Below are 17,126 nucleotides of genomic sequence, written 5' to 3' on the forward strand. Positions count from 1 at the left end.
ACAAATATTTGGAGATTTTGGCTGGCCATGTTTTCGATAAGCTGGTAATTACACGTGTGAACGCGTATTCATGTACATAATATTTATTTATATTTTATATATAAATGTAATCAATACATAATTAATATTTTTAGGTTATTGGCTTCATAAATAATGAAATGATAAAATCATATCGAAGCACTTCTATAGTGTCCATAAACATTTTGCGGATCTGAAATTACTCGCAACTTTTGGTTCTGGAAATAGATAATGATTCATTGTTCCCCTCAGGGTTACAAAACTTTACAAAAAACTTTACAAAAAAAGCTTAACAAACTTTACCAAATCTTACAGAAAACTTAATTCTAAATAATACAATTTACCGCACACAATGAGTATGTTTCCATCGAGAGTTCGAATCGGGTCAGAGTCGAGTCAGAGTCGGGTTGGGGTGAGCGTTCTTACGGTGGATACACCAAACTTAAAGTTGAACTCTACCCAATGGGATGTTTCCACCGTAAGAACGCTCACCCCAACCCGACTCTGACTCGACTCTGATCCGATTCGAACCCTCGATGGAAACATACTCTTAGATTAACTTAATTACTAGCTTCCTATCAACTTAGAAAGTTATAAACTATCCTATCCTATCTCGCCAACGTCGTACACACACACACACACACACACACCCCTCCCCTCTTACCTAACTCTCGCGCCTAAGCTATTGACTACGTTTACACGTCACCCCTAATCAGGTTTAATAACATCCGTAGTTCTAAGGCTGGCCAATCACGGTCATTCCATTCTTCAGAGGAATAGCTGTGATTGGCCAGTTTTACAACTATGGATGTTATTAAACCCGATTAAGGGTGCCGTGTAACAGAGCTCATTGGGACCTCCGTTTCCGCTGCTCTTGTTCCGCGCGCTCTCACTCACTCTCTCACTCTCTTTCTCTCTCTCCCTCTCTCTCCCTCTCCCTCTCCCTTTCCCTCTCTCTCTCTCTCTCTCTCTCTCTCTCACAGTCCGTCATTCGCTCTTCTATTCACTCCCTCACATACTCACATACTCGTTTCTACACAATTTTACATTCCACCCTCATTCATACTCATTTTCTCTTTCTTTCTTTCTCCCGCTTACCCCTTCCCTCCCTTCTCCTCTCCATCCTTTTTACCTCTTACCAGTTCTAATTTCCTTAGCCAACCTTGCCCCAACCCCTCCGCCCCCCAATACTTCCACCACCATTCCTTGCCAGCCCTTTCCCTCCCCCCCATCTTAAGCACTCATCCCATACCCTAACAGCACATGATATCATTCGAATATTCTATACTCATACTCCGTACCGGGAAATTCAGGTACTGAACTGTGATTTTTGAAAAATCGGGTAGATAATGTCCAATTTTAATTTATTCGGACAATTTCTGTCCGAATCAGTGAAAATCATTCGTTATTATCTGTTTAAAATATAAAACAGAAATTAACTTTCATATAAATAAAATCTTTAATTTTATAAACTAAATTATTCTGCCGTCAAACAAACGTTAGAAAATGACGTCCCGTAGATGTGACATATCGACGTCATTTTCGGGTCTCATGAGACCTAACTTAGGATGTCTAATTGGTAATTTTGTGACCAAAATTTACTGTCATTGTAACATCAGTTTGCTACTTGGGATAGATATATACCAATAAAATATACTGGGTAATATTCTATAGATATACTAAAGATATACTAAAGATATACTGAAAGATATTCACAGAATATTCTATGAACTATAATAAGTGAGACATAGGAACATTCTCAGTATGTACTCAGTATGTCATAGTACGTATATCGAATATTTTGAGAATGTACGCAATATACTTTTGCGATATCCTCCGAACATTCTCAGAATCTACATGTGCTGTTAGGGTACATGCTCCCAAGTCTCCCTTTCCCTCCCACATATTCTACATTTCTTTTCCTCCTTTTCCCTCCAATACCAATTGTCCCTCATTCCGTTTCCCATCCTAAACCTTGCTACCCTCTGCCACCTACTTTCTCCTCATCCCTTTTTCAGATATCCCGGTATTCCCTCCCCCTTAATCCACCGTACCACTTGTTAAACTTAGACTCCCTTATTCTCTCTCATCTTTCTTTTTTCTTCATTTCCCTATCCCTTCTCAATACTTCCTCGAAATCCATTCCTCCCCCTCCATTCTCTTCACCGCTTCCTCCACTCCCATCCCTCTCTCTTCAAAGAAACTCTTCCTTTCCCACTCCCGTTTAGACAGACTGCTCCTCTTCCCGTAATGAAATGATAAAATTATATCGGAGCACTTTGATAGTATCCACAAACATTTTGCGGATCTGGAATTACTCGCAACTTTTGGTTCTGGAAATGTGTGAATGTTTATTTATATTTTATTTATAAATGTAATTAATGTGTAATTAATATTTTTAGATCATTTACAAATGGCTAAGCAATGAGTTGCATGTTTACGTTAATATAACAAAACTAATCTTGTGGGAATTGTATCAAAAATATTATATATAATTGAATTGAAAATATCAGAGTTACAGCATGAAATAGAAAGCATTAATCAAAGAAAAGAAATATGGTAATAATTTTGTTTATAAATTATATAATAAAGATTATTTATTTTCTTGGATAATGGTTAAACTTATTTTTTTAAAGCAATGAGAAACATAAACATGGAAGTTGATGGTTTATTCGGATGGAAAGATCTGCCTTTTCCAATATAATGTTATCGAAGAGTATTAGAATATCTGTTATCGACAATTATAATTTGTTTGAATCAAAATGAGGAGGAAGAGTCAGTTAATGATGCTGAATTGCAGATTTTATTAGAGGGTCCTATAAAAGTTTATAATAATTTGGCAGCTGCGTTGATTAAAACAGAAGCCTACGATACAGCTTTAGAAAATGTGAAACATGTTTCAAGGTGTCAACCACGAAATGTTAAAGGTATTTAGGAAAGGTATTGCAAAAATGCTAATCTTTTTTTTATTTACTATATTTAATCTTCTTTTTAATAAATTGTATATATTCTTGATTTATATTTTACATATGGAAAATTCAAATATGTATGTATATACAGGGTGGCCCCAAACGTTCCAGCCAGACTTTGAGATCTTATAGGAAATTTAATTCTGAACAAAAAATTTCCTATAAACATGGATCGAAAAATGTTTCCTTAAGAAGTTATCGCTGAAAAACTTCTGATGCAAAAGAAGAGCAAAAGGTGAAAAGAAAATGAAATAAAAAGAAAACGAAATTTAATAAATTTCTTGAAAAAACGATAAAAATAAAAAAGAAAAATCTTTTTCTTTTATGAAAATAAAATAAATTTTTTTAAACTAAAATAGCACGTAATAGTAGAAAATGAATAAAGACGTGAAAAAACTAACTGTTCTCAAAGTCCTCCATTAGCTCCAATACATTTTCGGCATCGAGTAATGACCGATCTAGTCGCTTTACGGATTTCCTCCTGATTCAACTTTAATTGATCAAAAGTCGTATTTATTTGTTGGATCAGATGTTCACGAGACTCGATTGGCGTTGAGTAAACTTCATTTTTCACTCTTCCCCACAAGTAAAAATCTAAAGGGGTTAGATCTGGAATTTTCTACAACTTTTGTTTCGGTACTTTTTGTTAAAAGACGCACGCATATCGTAGGAACAATACAAGTATATATATTGTGTATATATATTGTGTCTGTATATATATTGTGCGCATCGTAAGAACAATATTGAGACACAAAGGGGAATATGCAAAAGCTTATGCAATCTCTCTCTTTCTCTCCCCACTGATTCAAAAATTAAATCCAGAAATGAAGATATATTTACTACAAAATTAATGATTTTAAAGGATAAAATTGCTAAAGACACAGAAAAAGAAAAGCACCTATATTGTAAAATGTTAGGTGTGGTTGAAGTTATTAAAAATCCGTCAAAGGATATAAAAGTAGACGATAAAAGTAAGTAATTAAGTATAGGATACAGAAGAAGTTTTTGTTTGTCACTTTAATTTTAATCCTTTTTGTTCCGGGCCTATCTGGTAGAGCTTATGATTAATTTCAAAACAAGTTGATCAGTTTGATGCGGAGCACTTTTAAACTCGAAATTGGTGATTGACGTGATCGACGTTATTGCAGTATGAAAATTATTTTTCAAGGGAAAATTTTTTTAGAAGTTATTTTTTGGGCTAAATATTAAACTTTTTGTTGCGTACAAGTTGGGATCTTTTTATATACTTGGCGTATTTTTTTTACCTTTGTGATGTTTTTTTTTTAGAAGTAATATTTGTTTAAAAAACATATTAAAAGACATGCAATTGCAGAAGTACAATGCTGTACTGGTATAAAGATAAACTTATCAAGAAAATAATGAGTCAATAAGAAAAATTGCAAAATTTTTCTTATTAACTTATCTTCTAGATAACTAAATTCTTTTGAATAATTAAATAAAATAATTCTTCTTGATAACTAAATATTAAATTCTCTTTTTTCTCCACTTTTGATAAAAAATTCTTTGTTTATTATAAATATTAACAAAATTAATTATAAAAGCTACTGCACATATATACAGGGTGTCCGACAAGTAAGCGACCAAACGAAAGGTGGAGGTAGGTTGGGTCAAACTGAGTCGAAATTCCTGAACCATTTTGTTTTATAACGCTTAATAAAGAAGTTATTATCGAGTAAAGTCTGGCCAATCAGCGCCGACCTTAATCCGGGCGCACGTCGGTGAACCGCGCTCCTGATAGTTGCGGCCTCGCACACGTCACGGCGCGCGGCTCACTGACGTGCGCCGTGCGTCCAGCTAAAAGTTGGCGCTGATTAGCCAGACTTTATTCAATAATAATTCCTTTATTAAGCGTTATAAAAAAAAATGGTTCAGGACTTTTCGACCCAGTTTGACTCAATCTACCTCCACCTTTCGTTTGGTCACTTACTTGTCGGACACTCTGTATATATTCAAAGATTTTAATTTGAAATATGTTTATATATATTTAATATTCAATTCATATATTAAAAATAAGTTTGTTATTTTAAAACTTAATTATATTTTATAAAAATTATCATCATGATGATTCCATAAAAATCGTGAGAGAATGAACAAAATGATATGACAAAAAAAATACACATTTAGAGATATTATACAGGATGTCTCTAAAGTCTGACTCAGCCCCCTAGATCTCAGAAACGGCTTTAGATATGGAAAAACGTTTCAGACAAACGTTGTAGGATATTAAGGGGGACAGATGATGAAAATATGAACTTGACCTTGATTGATCTTTTCAAGACCAGATCAATGTGATCGATGTCTTCTTAAATAAAACCTCCTATTTTCAATGCATATTCTTGTACATTTACCTTGTTTTTCATTTCCCGAAGTTGAGATGCCTTTCAATACTCAAATAACTGCTATATTTCTCAAACTTTTTTGTTAATAACCTTTTAATAAAAAACGAGCGACGGCTAAAAACTTTCGAATGTTGTTCAGGGTCATGACCTTGACAACATATGTCAAGGTGAAGGTCATCGGGACTGTCTCCCTCTATCGGCATATTTACCAAACTTTTTATTAAGGATATACATTATAATAATATATCTCTTTATTGTTACAATTAGTTATATATATATATACGTACCTATACGTTTCCAATTAAAAAATTAACTTAAATATTAAAATCAAAACTGATATTGTACAAGAAATGATTGAAAGAGTGCCATAATTATATTTTTAGAGTTTAGTTAACATTAAAGACTCTTTTTACGCCAAAGCGTGTTTATATGATAGGCATATATATAGGGTGTAACAGAGCGCCCGTATCAATAATTTTTTGAGGAAACAAAGCATTTTTGTGAAAAATGTTTCATGCAAAAGTTGTAGAGCTCTAAGTAGCGCATTATATAATAATATTAGTATGACCTTGAATAGCACCGTCAAGGTCACATAAAAATCACTTTGTATTTTTTAAATGGAACTTCCTATTTCTCATTACATATTCTTGTAGCTTACCTCGAGAGCTTTTTCACGAAAATGCGTTGTTTCCTCAAAAAACTGCTGATACGGGCGCTCTGTTATACCCTGTGTATACATGATCTACTTTTTATTTGAAACTAAGTAAGATAATATTTATCTCTTATATCTGGATCTAGTTTTACAAATTTGTTTGATTCATTGTTTATAATATTAGAAATTAAAAAAAAATGAAGGAAAAGAAACAAGTTTTGAAACAACTAAAAGTTTTAAAATTTATTTTTACGATTCATCCTTGCCTCTTATAATTGCCCAGTCCTCTTTGATCAAATCCGCACCTTTTTCGCCTATCATTATCGTAGGTGCATTTGTGTTTCCACTAGTAATTCTCGGCATGATGGATGCATCAATCACTCTTAATCCCTGTATGCCGTGGACCTTTAATCGTGGATTCACGACAGCTATGAGATTGTCTTGAGGACCCATCTTGGTCGTTCCAACAGGATGATTAATCGTAAACGATATATGTCGCATATTACACTTCCAATATTCTTCAGAATCAGGTTCAGTATTACGGCAACCCGCAATGTTTAGGTGATGCAATCTTACTCCATGCCGTTTAAATGATTGTGTTCATCATTTTTTTCACGACATCCAAAGACTTTAACATCGTTTCCACATCCTCTTGTACGGAATAATAATTGGCAAAGATTCTGACTGGATCCGCCGGATCTTTGCTACGTAGCCGCAATTCGCCTATACTCTTTGGTTTTAGCAGAACAGGTACAGGAGTGAGTATCGTTTCCTCTGTTGTAATTCTTGCTCTCTCTTGACTTATTTCTTCGTTTACGTAAAACTGCATTAGTGTAATGAACGTTTTATCCATTTGCCCTCGTTGAAAATGTTTATGATAAAACTGAATGTTTGGATACTTGGAACTTGGGTCATGTACGTTACCGAACCCCTGAAGATCATGAGCTGCGCTACTTGCCAAGGGACCTCGATTGTAAATTAAGTACTTGTAAGCTTTATCCAATAAATTTGCGGGTGAAGGTGTTGCGCTGTGGTTTTTAAAAGCCCAGAACACGCACATCCATTTAAGGTGATCCTAAAGATTTTTGCCGACAGGTAAATCAACGACATTAGGTATCCCCATTGCGTGTAAATGCTGCTTAGGTCCGATACCGGAGAGCATAAGGAGTTGGGGACTACCGATGCTGCTAGCCGACAGGATTACCTCCTTCGAGGCTTTCACGTCGATTGACCTTCCGTCTTTCAAAGTCACGCGTACTCCGACCGCTTGAGTACCATCGAGGAGAATGGCGTCGGCTCGAGTAGATTTCATTACATACAGATTGCTTCTATCTTTAATTGGCGACAGGAAAGCTTTCGAAGTACTCATTCTGCGACCTTTATCCAAGGTGCCCTGCGCTATGCCATATCCGATAAATTTTTTGCCGTTATTAATAACGTCCAAAATAGGCACGTCCAACTCGCGAGCGGCGTCTAGAATCATATTAAATACGTCCGGGTTGGTATAGTTAAAATATCTGACATTTAACGGTCCATCATGACTACAGTATTTGCTTCTCCACTCGTCACTATGTCCATAATCGCAAGATTGCGATTTCTTGAAATATGGCAGGACTTTATCGTAGCTCCATCCTTCGTTTCCCATTCGAGACCATTTATTGTAGTCCTCATCGTTGCCATAAATATAGAGCATAGCATTTAGAGTAGAGGAGCCGCCGAGAGCCTTACCTTTTGCCCATTTGCATAATTTGTTTTTGCTACCGTGGCAAGCAAATTTCTCGGGTTCAACATCGTATGAATAATCCACCGGTAAGTCTATTTGCAATGAAAAGGCCGCGGGAATCTCGCTTAAGGTGTCTTTACATGGCAGCGTCAAGCAGACGATCGATGCTCGATGCTGCCATGTAATGGCACCTTTAGTATTGAAGGATTCTCGCCAGCTTCAATCAACAATACTTTCCAGTCTCCTATTTCGGTCAAACGATTGGCCACCACAGATCCAGCACTTCCACTACCAACAATCACAAAGTCAAATTCTCTATTAGAAGCGGCAATCTCTTCTGAGCGGTCTGGGGGGTAAATATCACTGGCTAAGCTGCATATTTTGATATAAAAAATAAAATATCTCGTAACATATTTAGTTTTCGATAATCTTACCGTAATACTTTTATGTACAGAATAATGAGACAAATGGGGTCAAACCAATGGCACCATCTTATGTCCCCCTTCGAACCAAACAACTTTTGTCTGAAACGTTTTTCCGTATCTTCCATATTTTTCGAGATATTTGACTGGCTCTTTTAAAATGGACCACCCTGTATATATAAAGATATTTTATACAAGACAATAAAGAAAAAGAGAGAAGGAAGAGGGAAACAGGAAGAGAAAAAAAGAGATCAACAAAACTTTTTTGTAATTATAAATAATTAAATTTTTTTCAATATTGTACATACGTATACATATATTATTGTTGAACATTATATACTAAAAATAAAATTATCGAATGTCAATTCTACAATAAAACTTTATTATTGTGATTTACTTATTATTATTAAGAAATTTATTATTATTAGATATTCTACATGAATAAAAAATTATATTATATTATTAAATATTATATGCTAAAAACGCATATATATTTTTTGCAGAAAAAATATAGATTTTTACAAAAAGCAATGAGATCACCTAAAAAAACCTCACAAAGGTAAAAAAGAATACGCCAAGTATATAAAAAAATCCCATCTTGTACGCAAAAAAAGTTTATTAGTAATTTTATAAAAATAAAATGCATTTTAATTTTCTCGAGAGAATCTATAATATTTCTATAAATGCAAGACTGATTTTGTCAAAAAAATATTATTTTAAATTACAAACTCTTACAAACTGAACTGCTTCTATGAACTTGGCTAGTTAACTTGATTTCATATTTAGTTTTGATTTTTGATTTTTTAAAGGTTTTTATTTTTTAGAGGAAAATCATTTTTTAGTTTTTTATTTTGTATGAAAATTATTTTTCAAGGAAAAATTTTTGTAAAAGTTATTTTTTAGGGATAAATAATAAACTTTTTTTGCGTACAAGTTGGGATTTTTTTATATACTTGGCGTATTTTTTTTTACCTTTGTGAGGTTTTTTTAGTCACTCTTATCTTATGAAAACAAATTCGTATAACTAGATTACAGAATTGTGCATAATTCACAATTTGTAGTGCAAATGGGTTACAAAGTAATACAAAGTAATAGTAATTCGTAGTTGCAATTAATATTTCTAAAAAAGAATAAAATAGTGCACAGTCAAATATATGTCAAGAAATATTTATAGTTGCATAAAAAATTTTTTTGCGATAAATGCAACACACACACAAGTAAAGATTCAAAAAAATTAAAAATTGTTAAGCGCTATTAAAAGCTGTTCAAACATCAGACATTTAAGAACAGAGATAAAAGCTGCTCAAGTAATTTAAAATCAATATTAAGCGATTTCTTTACTTTATACAAAGCACATTTGTGTGTATGTCTATAATTATACGTTTTCATGCAACTCAAAAAGTACTTAATGAAAAAATACTTTATTATAATGTTTTGAAAAGCTCTCGAGATAAGCTACAAGAAGATGCAATAAAAATGGAGGGTTCCATTTAAGAAGACATCGATCACATTGACCTCACCTTGAAAAGGTCACTCTAGGTCAATTCCATATTTTCATCATGTGGCCTTCTCGAAACTATGACACTTTTGTGTGGAACATTTTTTTGAAAAACTTCTCTTTTCCGAGATATTCGATTGGATTGATTAAAATGGTCCACCCTGTATAGTTATTTAATAGATGTATTTTCCGATCTGTATTTCTTATTAGGTTTATCTTGCCTCTTGTGTAATTGTCCAAACTTCTTAAGATTAGGGATTTTTTACCTTTTCTTTTTTGTGTTTCTGTTAATGATTGTTGGCATTATGATTACATGACTCTCAAATTCTGTGTATTTTGTGATCTTTCTATCAAAAGTTCACGGCCGTTCTTGACCGTTTTATATGTGAAATAATTTATAATTCTATCAAAGAAAATATATATAGTTTTTAATATCTAAAATATAAAAATAAATTCTACCATGTTTTATTTATTATCAAATAAATTTTCGTTGAATTTAATTATTCGACATTAATAGGATTATATTTATTTCTTTTTCTTTAGAAGATTTTAAATGCAAATTTTTTTTTTTAATTATCACAGTACATAAATTTATATAAGTGAGAAGATATATAACGTTTAGGGGTCAGCAATTGCTTATTGTCAGATTAACATATTTTGAACTCTATACAATAGATCTTTTCCCTTCTACTAACAGATAAATTTATCATCATCCATCTCTTTCTTTGCTACAAAACTGTTTTTTAATATAATAGTTTATTTGATTTATTTTTAAAATATCTCTATATACAAGGTGTTCGATAAAGATTGTGCCAACGCTTGTGAGCGGATAGAGCACAGAAAAGTCCTGTAACTTTTTTTTCTATAACGCTTAATAAAGGAATTATTATTGAGTAAAGTCTGCCAATCAGCGCCGACCTTTAGCCGCGCGCCTGGTAGTGTGCGTGAGCGCTCTGTCGCTACGGCGCGGCGGCGCACACTACCAGGCGGTTCACCGTTGTGCGTCCGGCTAAAAGTCGGCGTTGATTGTGACCAGACTTTACTTAATAATAGCTCCTTTATTAAGCGTTATAGAAAAAACTGTTACAGGACTTTTCTGTTCAGTTTACTGTGCTCTATCCGCTCACGAGCGTTGGCACAATCTTTACCGGAAACCCTGTATACGTAGGATATTCTCTGATGGAACAATCGAAAATGGTATAAAATTATTATTTTTTTATAGAATTATTTTCTTTTCTTATATCTTATAGCATCAAAATATTACGGGACGCTCTATATATAAACATACCACAGTCTTTTTTGATTAACATTATAATAATTTTGATCATTAATTATTAATAATGATTATAATGATTCATTACATCAACACACAGTCTTGTATAATCAAATTATATCTATAACTGCATATTTTCTACGAATTATGTAATTTCTAATTTATCTTTAAATATTTCTCGTATTCTTTTAATTCCATTTCTTTAAAACAGATGCATCGACAATTTTGTCGATATTTTAAACTCTCTAAAAAAAACCTCACAAAGGTACAAAAAATACGCCAAGTATATAAAAAAACTCTAAGTTGTATGCAACAAAAAGTTTAATATTTAGCCCTAAAAAATAATTTAAAAAAAAATTTTTCCTTGAAAAATAATTTTCTCATAAAATATAAAAAACCTTGAAAAATAATTTTCCCATAAAAAATAAAAAACTGAAAAATAATTTCCCCATAAAAAATAAAAAATTAAAAAATAATTTTCCTCTAAAAAATAACTAAAAAAATAAAAAACCTCTAAAAAAATAAAAAACAGATATAAACTCAATAGTTAACTAGCTAAGTACTTATGTTAGAAGCAATTCACTTTGTGAAAATACCTCTAAAAAACAACTTATAAAAAATTTTTTCCCTAAAACATAAAAAAAACCCTAAAAAATAAAAAATAAAAATTAAATATGAAATCAATAGTTAACTAGCCAAGTATATAGAAGCAATTCAGTTTGTGAGGGTTTAAAATTTGAAATAGTATTTGTCATAAAATCAATCTTGCATTTATAGAAATATTATAGATTCTCTCGAGAAAATTAAAATGCATTTTATTTTTATTAAAAAATTAAACTATTATGTTCCAAATAAATATTTTGTATAATACATATATAAAATAGCATTATTATATTGCGGATTTTATTACAAATATTAAATCATAAAATTAATCCTTACTGTAATAACATCGATTACATTGATCACCAATTTCGAATTTCGATCACGAATTTTCGAAAAGTGCTCCGTGCCAAACTGATCGACTCGTTTTGAAGTTAATCATAAGCTTTACCAGATAGACTCGGAACGAAAAGGATTAAGATTAAAGTGACAAACAAATACTTGCTGTGCCCGATCTGAAATAAAAATTTGCAAAAGATTATCAGAAATCATTATTAATATATTAATAAAAATATATGACTTATAATGCGACTCGTTTTTGTTTGTCACTTTAATCTTAATCCTTTTCGTTCCGAGTCTATCTGGTAAAGCCATAGACATAGAAAATATAGAGATCGAGCATAAACTCGTGGTTTAGGCGAGGGGAGTGAAGCCACTGCGGGACGGTGCGACGAGGTCAACTGTGCCTAAACTTGATTGGCTGTTATATTGCGCAAGTTCACGTCAGTGATATTCGTGTCGTTGGCGGCGGTCAAACATATAATTATCACACATATTTTGACAATATTTGTCTATATGTTAAAGAAATTTGTCAGAAATAAAATATATTTTTTTAACAGCTTTAAAATGTATATATAAAATGGGGGGCGGAGGGGGTCCCGTTTGCCTACATTCCCGATTGCCAACAGCTTTGTTTGTCTACAATATTTTGCCGACAGCTTCGATTGCCGATATTCCCGATTGCCTACAGAGCGATTGCCTACAAGCATTATAGTGCACATGTAAAAATTAAAAATACGAACGTACGTTTGCACACATGACATTATTGCGCACATACACATTGCACACATGACTTCATTGCACACATGGAGATTGCACACATGACATTGTTGCGCACATACACTTTGCACACATGGTATTATTGCACACATAAAATAAGAAAATCGAATTAACGTTTTGCACACATGACGTTATTGCGCACATACACTTTGCACACATTGTATTATTGCACACATAAAATAAGAAAACCGAATTAACGTTTTGCACACATGACTTTATTGCGCACATGCAAAATGGAGCTAGCCCCAATAACCCTGACCTTGACATATATTGTCAAGGTCATCGTCCTGAGTGATCCTGACCTTGAAAAAAGTGGCAGTCTTGATCCGTTCAAGCCTATGTGTCTAGTTATTAGGTAGTGGCGCCCCCCCGCAGGGGGGGAGGGCGGAACACACTGCGTCCATGCATACACTTTTTAATGCGAAGCGAGGTTCCACATGGATTTACAACTTTCCACGCGAAGCGAGATTCAACCCAAACCTATGTGTCTAGCTTTACGGTAGTGGAGTCCCCCCGCAGGATGGGCGGAACATACTGCGTCCACGCATACACTAATTAATGCGAAGCGAGGTTCCACGTGGGTTTGTAATTTTCCACGCGAAGCAAGGTATAGCCTCATCATCTGCTGCTTTCAGTGCGAAAGGAAATCTATTATTGTATAGTTTCACATAGGTTTTGAATACAGTCAATAATTTTCAAGATATTGGTGTGTCAAAATTTCGTTACTTTATATAAAGTCATGTGTGCAAAACGTTAATACAATTTCCTTATTTTATGTGTGCAATAATATCATGTGTGCAATGTGTATGTGCGCAATAACGTCATGTGTGCAATCTCCCTGTGTGCAATGAAGTCATGTGTGCAATGTGTATGTGCGCAATAATGTCATGTGTGCAAACGTATGTTCGTATTTTTAATTTTTACATGTGCGCAATAATGCTTGTAGGAAATCGCTCTGCAGGCAATCAGGAATGTCGGCAATCGAAGCTGTCGGCAAAACGTTGTAGGCAAACGAAGCTGTTGGCAATCGGGAATGTAGGCAAACGGAGCCTCCCCATAAAATGTACATAATAAAATATATTAAAGTTAAATATTATATTAAAGTAGTAAAATCAAAGATAAAAAGATAATAATTATATTATAATTATATTATTTTATAGTAATTATATTATGATAGAAATATATTTATATATTAATATATTTTATTTCTGACAAATTTCTTTAACATATAGACAAATACTCTCAAAATATGTGTAACAATTATATGTTTGACAGCCACCAACGGCACGAATATCATTCACGTGAACTTACGCAATATAACAGCCAATCAAATTTAGGCACAATTTACCATCCGCAATATAAGATAATGCTATTTTATATATTATACAAAATATTTATTTAGAACATAATAGTGTAATTTTTTAATGAAAATAAAATGCGTTTTAATTTTCTCGAGAGAATCTATAATATTTCTATAAATGCAAGATCGATTTTATGACAAATACTATTTCAAATTACAAACCCTCACAAACTGAATTGCTTCTATACACTTGGCTAGTTAACTATTGATTTCATATTTAATTTTAATTTTTTATTTTTTAGGAAAAACATTTTTTATAAATTAGTTTTTAGAGGTATTCTCACAAAGTGAATTGCTTCTAACATAAGTACTTAACTAGTTAACTATTAATTTTATATTAATTCTTTATTTTTTAGAGGTTTTTTATTTTTTTAGTTATTTTTTAGAGGAAAATTATTTTTTAGTTTTTTATTTTTTATGGGGAAATTATTTTTCAAGATTTTTTATTTTTTATGGAGAAATTATTTTTTAAGATTTTTTATATTTTATGAGAAAATTATTTTTCAAGGGAAAATTTTTTTAAAGATTATTTTTTAGGGATAGAGATATTAAACTTTTTGTTGCGTACAACTTAGGATTTTTTTATATATTTGGCGTATTTTTTTTTACTTTGTGAGTTTTTTTTTAGAGGGATATCACTGCTTTTTGTAACTGTCTTTTTATAAAATTTACATCCTCCCACAATATTGCAATATTATTAATAGGACCACCGCACAAGTTTTTCTGTAAAGATTCGATAAAACTTTTATGATCTGATAGTTTTACATCCTTTCTGAATATCTCACAATATAGCAATATTATTAAAAATTAGAAAATTGGGGCCACCGCACAAGCTTTTCTGTAACATGTTATATTATGTTAAGTACTGACTACAAACTCAGACTTTCACGTAACCTTAAACTCCAATCAATGCACAACGAAAATTGTAATGTAACCAGCTTGATGCAATATACAAGCTTTGTGCGTTGACTGAAGTTTAAAGTTGAGTACGAGTTTAAATTTATGGTCAGTACTTAACATAGTGTTACGGAAAAGCTTGTACAGTGGCCCTTAGAGTCTGGTGACTAACTGATATAAATATCTTCAATGTGTTCTCTCAATACTTTCCAGGAAGTCCATCATTCGTTATTTTCGATATCACTTGAAGATGAAGAAGAGGCTCGTCCTTCTTTCTCCTTGATTTTCTACAAGATAATAACTGATTCTGTGTATTGAATCAAAATAAGGAGGAAGAGTTGGTTAATAATGGTGAATTGTAAATTTTATTAGAGGATCATATAAATGTTCATAACTAATTTGGCAGCTGCATTGATTAAAACGGAAGCCTACAATGTAGCTTTAGAAAATGTGAAACATGTTTCGATGTGTCAACCATAAAATGTTAAAACACTATTTAGGAAAGGTATTGCAAAAATCCTAATCTTTTTATTTACTATATTTAATCTTTTTTTTAAATAAGTTGTATATATTCTTGATTTATATTTTATATATGGAAAATTCAAATATGTGTGTATATATATTGTGCGTATTGTAGCAACAATATTGAGACACAAAAGAAAATATGCAAAAGCTTATGCAATTTCTCTTGCCAGTGAAATTCAAAAATTAAATCCAGAAATGAAGATATTTACTACAGAATTAATGGCCTTAAAGGACAAAATTGGTAAACACGCAGAAAAAGAAAGGTACCTATATCCTTTATTTAATTACTTATTTTTATCATCTGCTTTTATATCCTTTGACGAATTTTTAGTATTTTCAATTACACCTAACATTTTATGATATAGATGCTTTTCTTTTTCTGCATTTTTAGTAATTTTATTCTTTAAGATCACTAATTCTGTAGTAAATATCTTCATTTCTGGATTTAATTTTTGAATTTTAATGGAGAGAGAGAGAGAGAGAAAGAGAGAGAAAGAGAGAGAAAGAGAGAGAAAGAGAGAGAGAGTGCATAAGCTTTTGCATATTGCCCTTTGCGTCTCAATACTGTTCCTACGATGCGCACAATATATATATATATTGAATTATATTTGTCAATGACAGATATTCTAATACTCTTCGATAACATTATATTATAAAAGGCAGCTCCATCCGAATAAACCATCAAGTTCTATGTTCATGTTTTTCATTGCTTTAAAAAAATAAGTTTAACCATTATCCAAGAAAATAAGTAATCTTTATTATATAATTTATAAACAAAATTATTACCTTCTTTGACTAATGTTTTCTATTTCAAACCCTAACTCTGATGCTTTCAATTCAATTGTATATAATATTTTTGATACAATTCTCACAAGATTTTAAAAACAAAAATTTGATAATAACTTTTTAATATGCAAAATACTTCAAATTTAATAGATAAACTTTGAGAATATATAAAGACATCCAAAAAAGATGAAAAAACTCGTTGTAATTGCGTAAATTCACAATCTTTTTTCTTATCTCTCTTGGATGTCTTTATACGTGAGCAACTGGATCTGAATCTGAATCTGAAAGACCAAAAGTATCACATTCTGGTATACGATTATCATAGCTCAGGATTGACTGCACCAATCTTATTCAAACTGGTCGCAATCGAAAGCTTAAATTCACATTGTATCAGAAAAGTGCCGTTAGATTTTTGATTATGGCTTTAGTTTCTGAGGCATTTTAATTGAAAGTTTATTAGACGTAAAACTCTGGATAAGCTATTTGGTCGCGGCCCCTGTACATAGGCAAACAAAACCGTTGACAAGCCGAAAAGAATTTTTGTCTATACTTGGCGTCGCGACACTACCGCGTCGTTTGATATATATATAAATATTCTTAACTTAAAAAAATTATGCTGACTTTCTAAATTAATTTTGTTAAATAAAAACTAATTTAGTACAAATCTTATTATACCCTAATAAATAGTTACAAATATTTAGAAAAATAAAGAGGTCTTAGGAATTTAGGAAGAAAAATTACATAAAAATCAGTTCAAATGTCACCATACAGAATGACCCGCAATGACCGCCCACTAAGTACATAGCGTTATTCCTTACTAAAAACTGAGACGAAAAGTTCTGAACCATTTTTTTTTATAACGCTTAATAAAGGAGTTATTATTGAGTAAAGTCTGGCCAATCAGCGCCGACCTTTAGCCGGGCG

The 17,126-nt window shown here is 32.2% G+C and overlaps 2 protein-coding genes across 5 annotated transcripts in view; both read right to left on the bottom strand.

Annotated features, from left to right (window-relative positions):
* Positions 1-17,126, bottom strand: part of LOC115245358 (proto-oncogene tyrosine-protein kinase ROS-like) — a 70,480-nt gene that overhangs the window by 49,882 nt on the left and 3,472 nt on the right. The gene's annotated exons all lie outside the window — the stretch shown is intronic.
* Positions 6,503-7,350, bottom strand: LOC115245361. The gene has a single exon (XM_029823654.1). It carries the CDS (start codon positions 7,057-7,059, stop codon positions 6,586-6,588), a length of 474 nt encoding a protein of 157 aa, XP_029679514.1. The 5' UTR covers positions 7,060-7,350; the 3' UTR covers positions 6,503-6,585.

This window comes from Formica exsecta, unplaced genomic scaffold (genome assembly GCF_003651465.1).
Source record: "Formica exsecta isolate Colony F162 unplaced genomic scaffold, ASM365146v1 scaffold96, whole genome shotgun sequence".
Classification (NCBI taxonomy): Eukaryota; Metazoa; Arthropoda; class Insecta; order Hymenoptera; family Formicidae; genus Formica; species Formica exsecta.

Coding starts and splice junctions, on each gene's coding strand:
- LOC115245361 (XM_029823654.1), bottom strand. CDS start 7,059: ATGTGCGTGTTCTGGGCTTTTAAAAACCACAGCGCAACACCTTCACCC.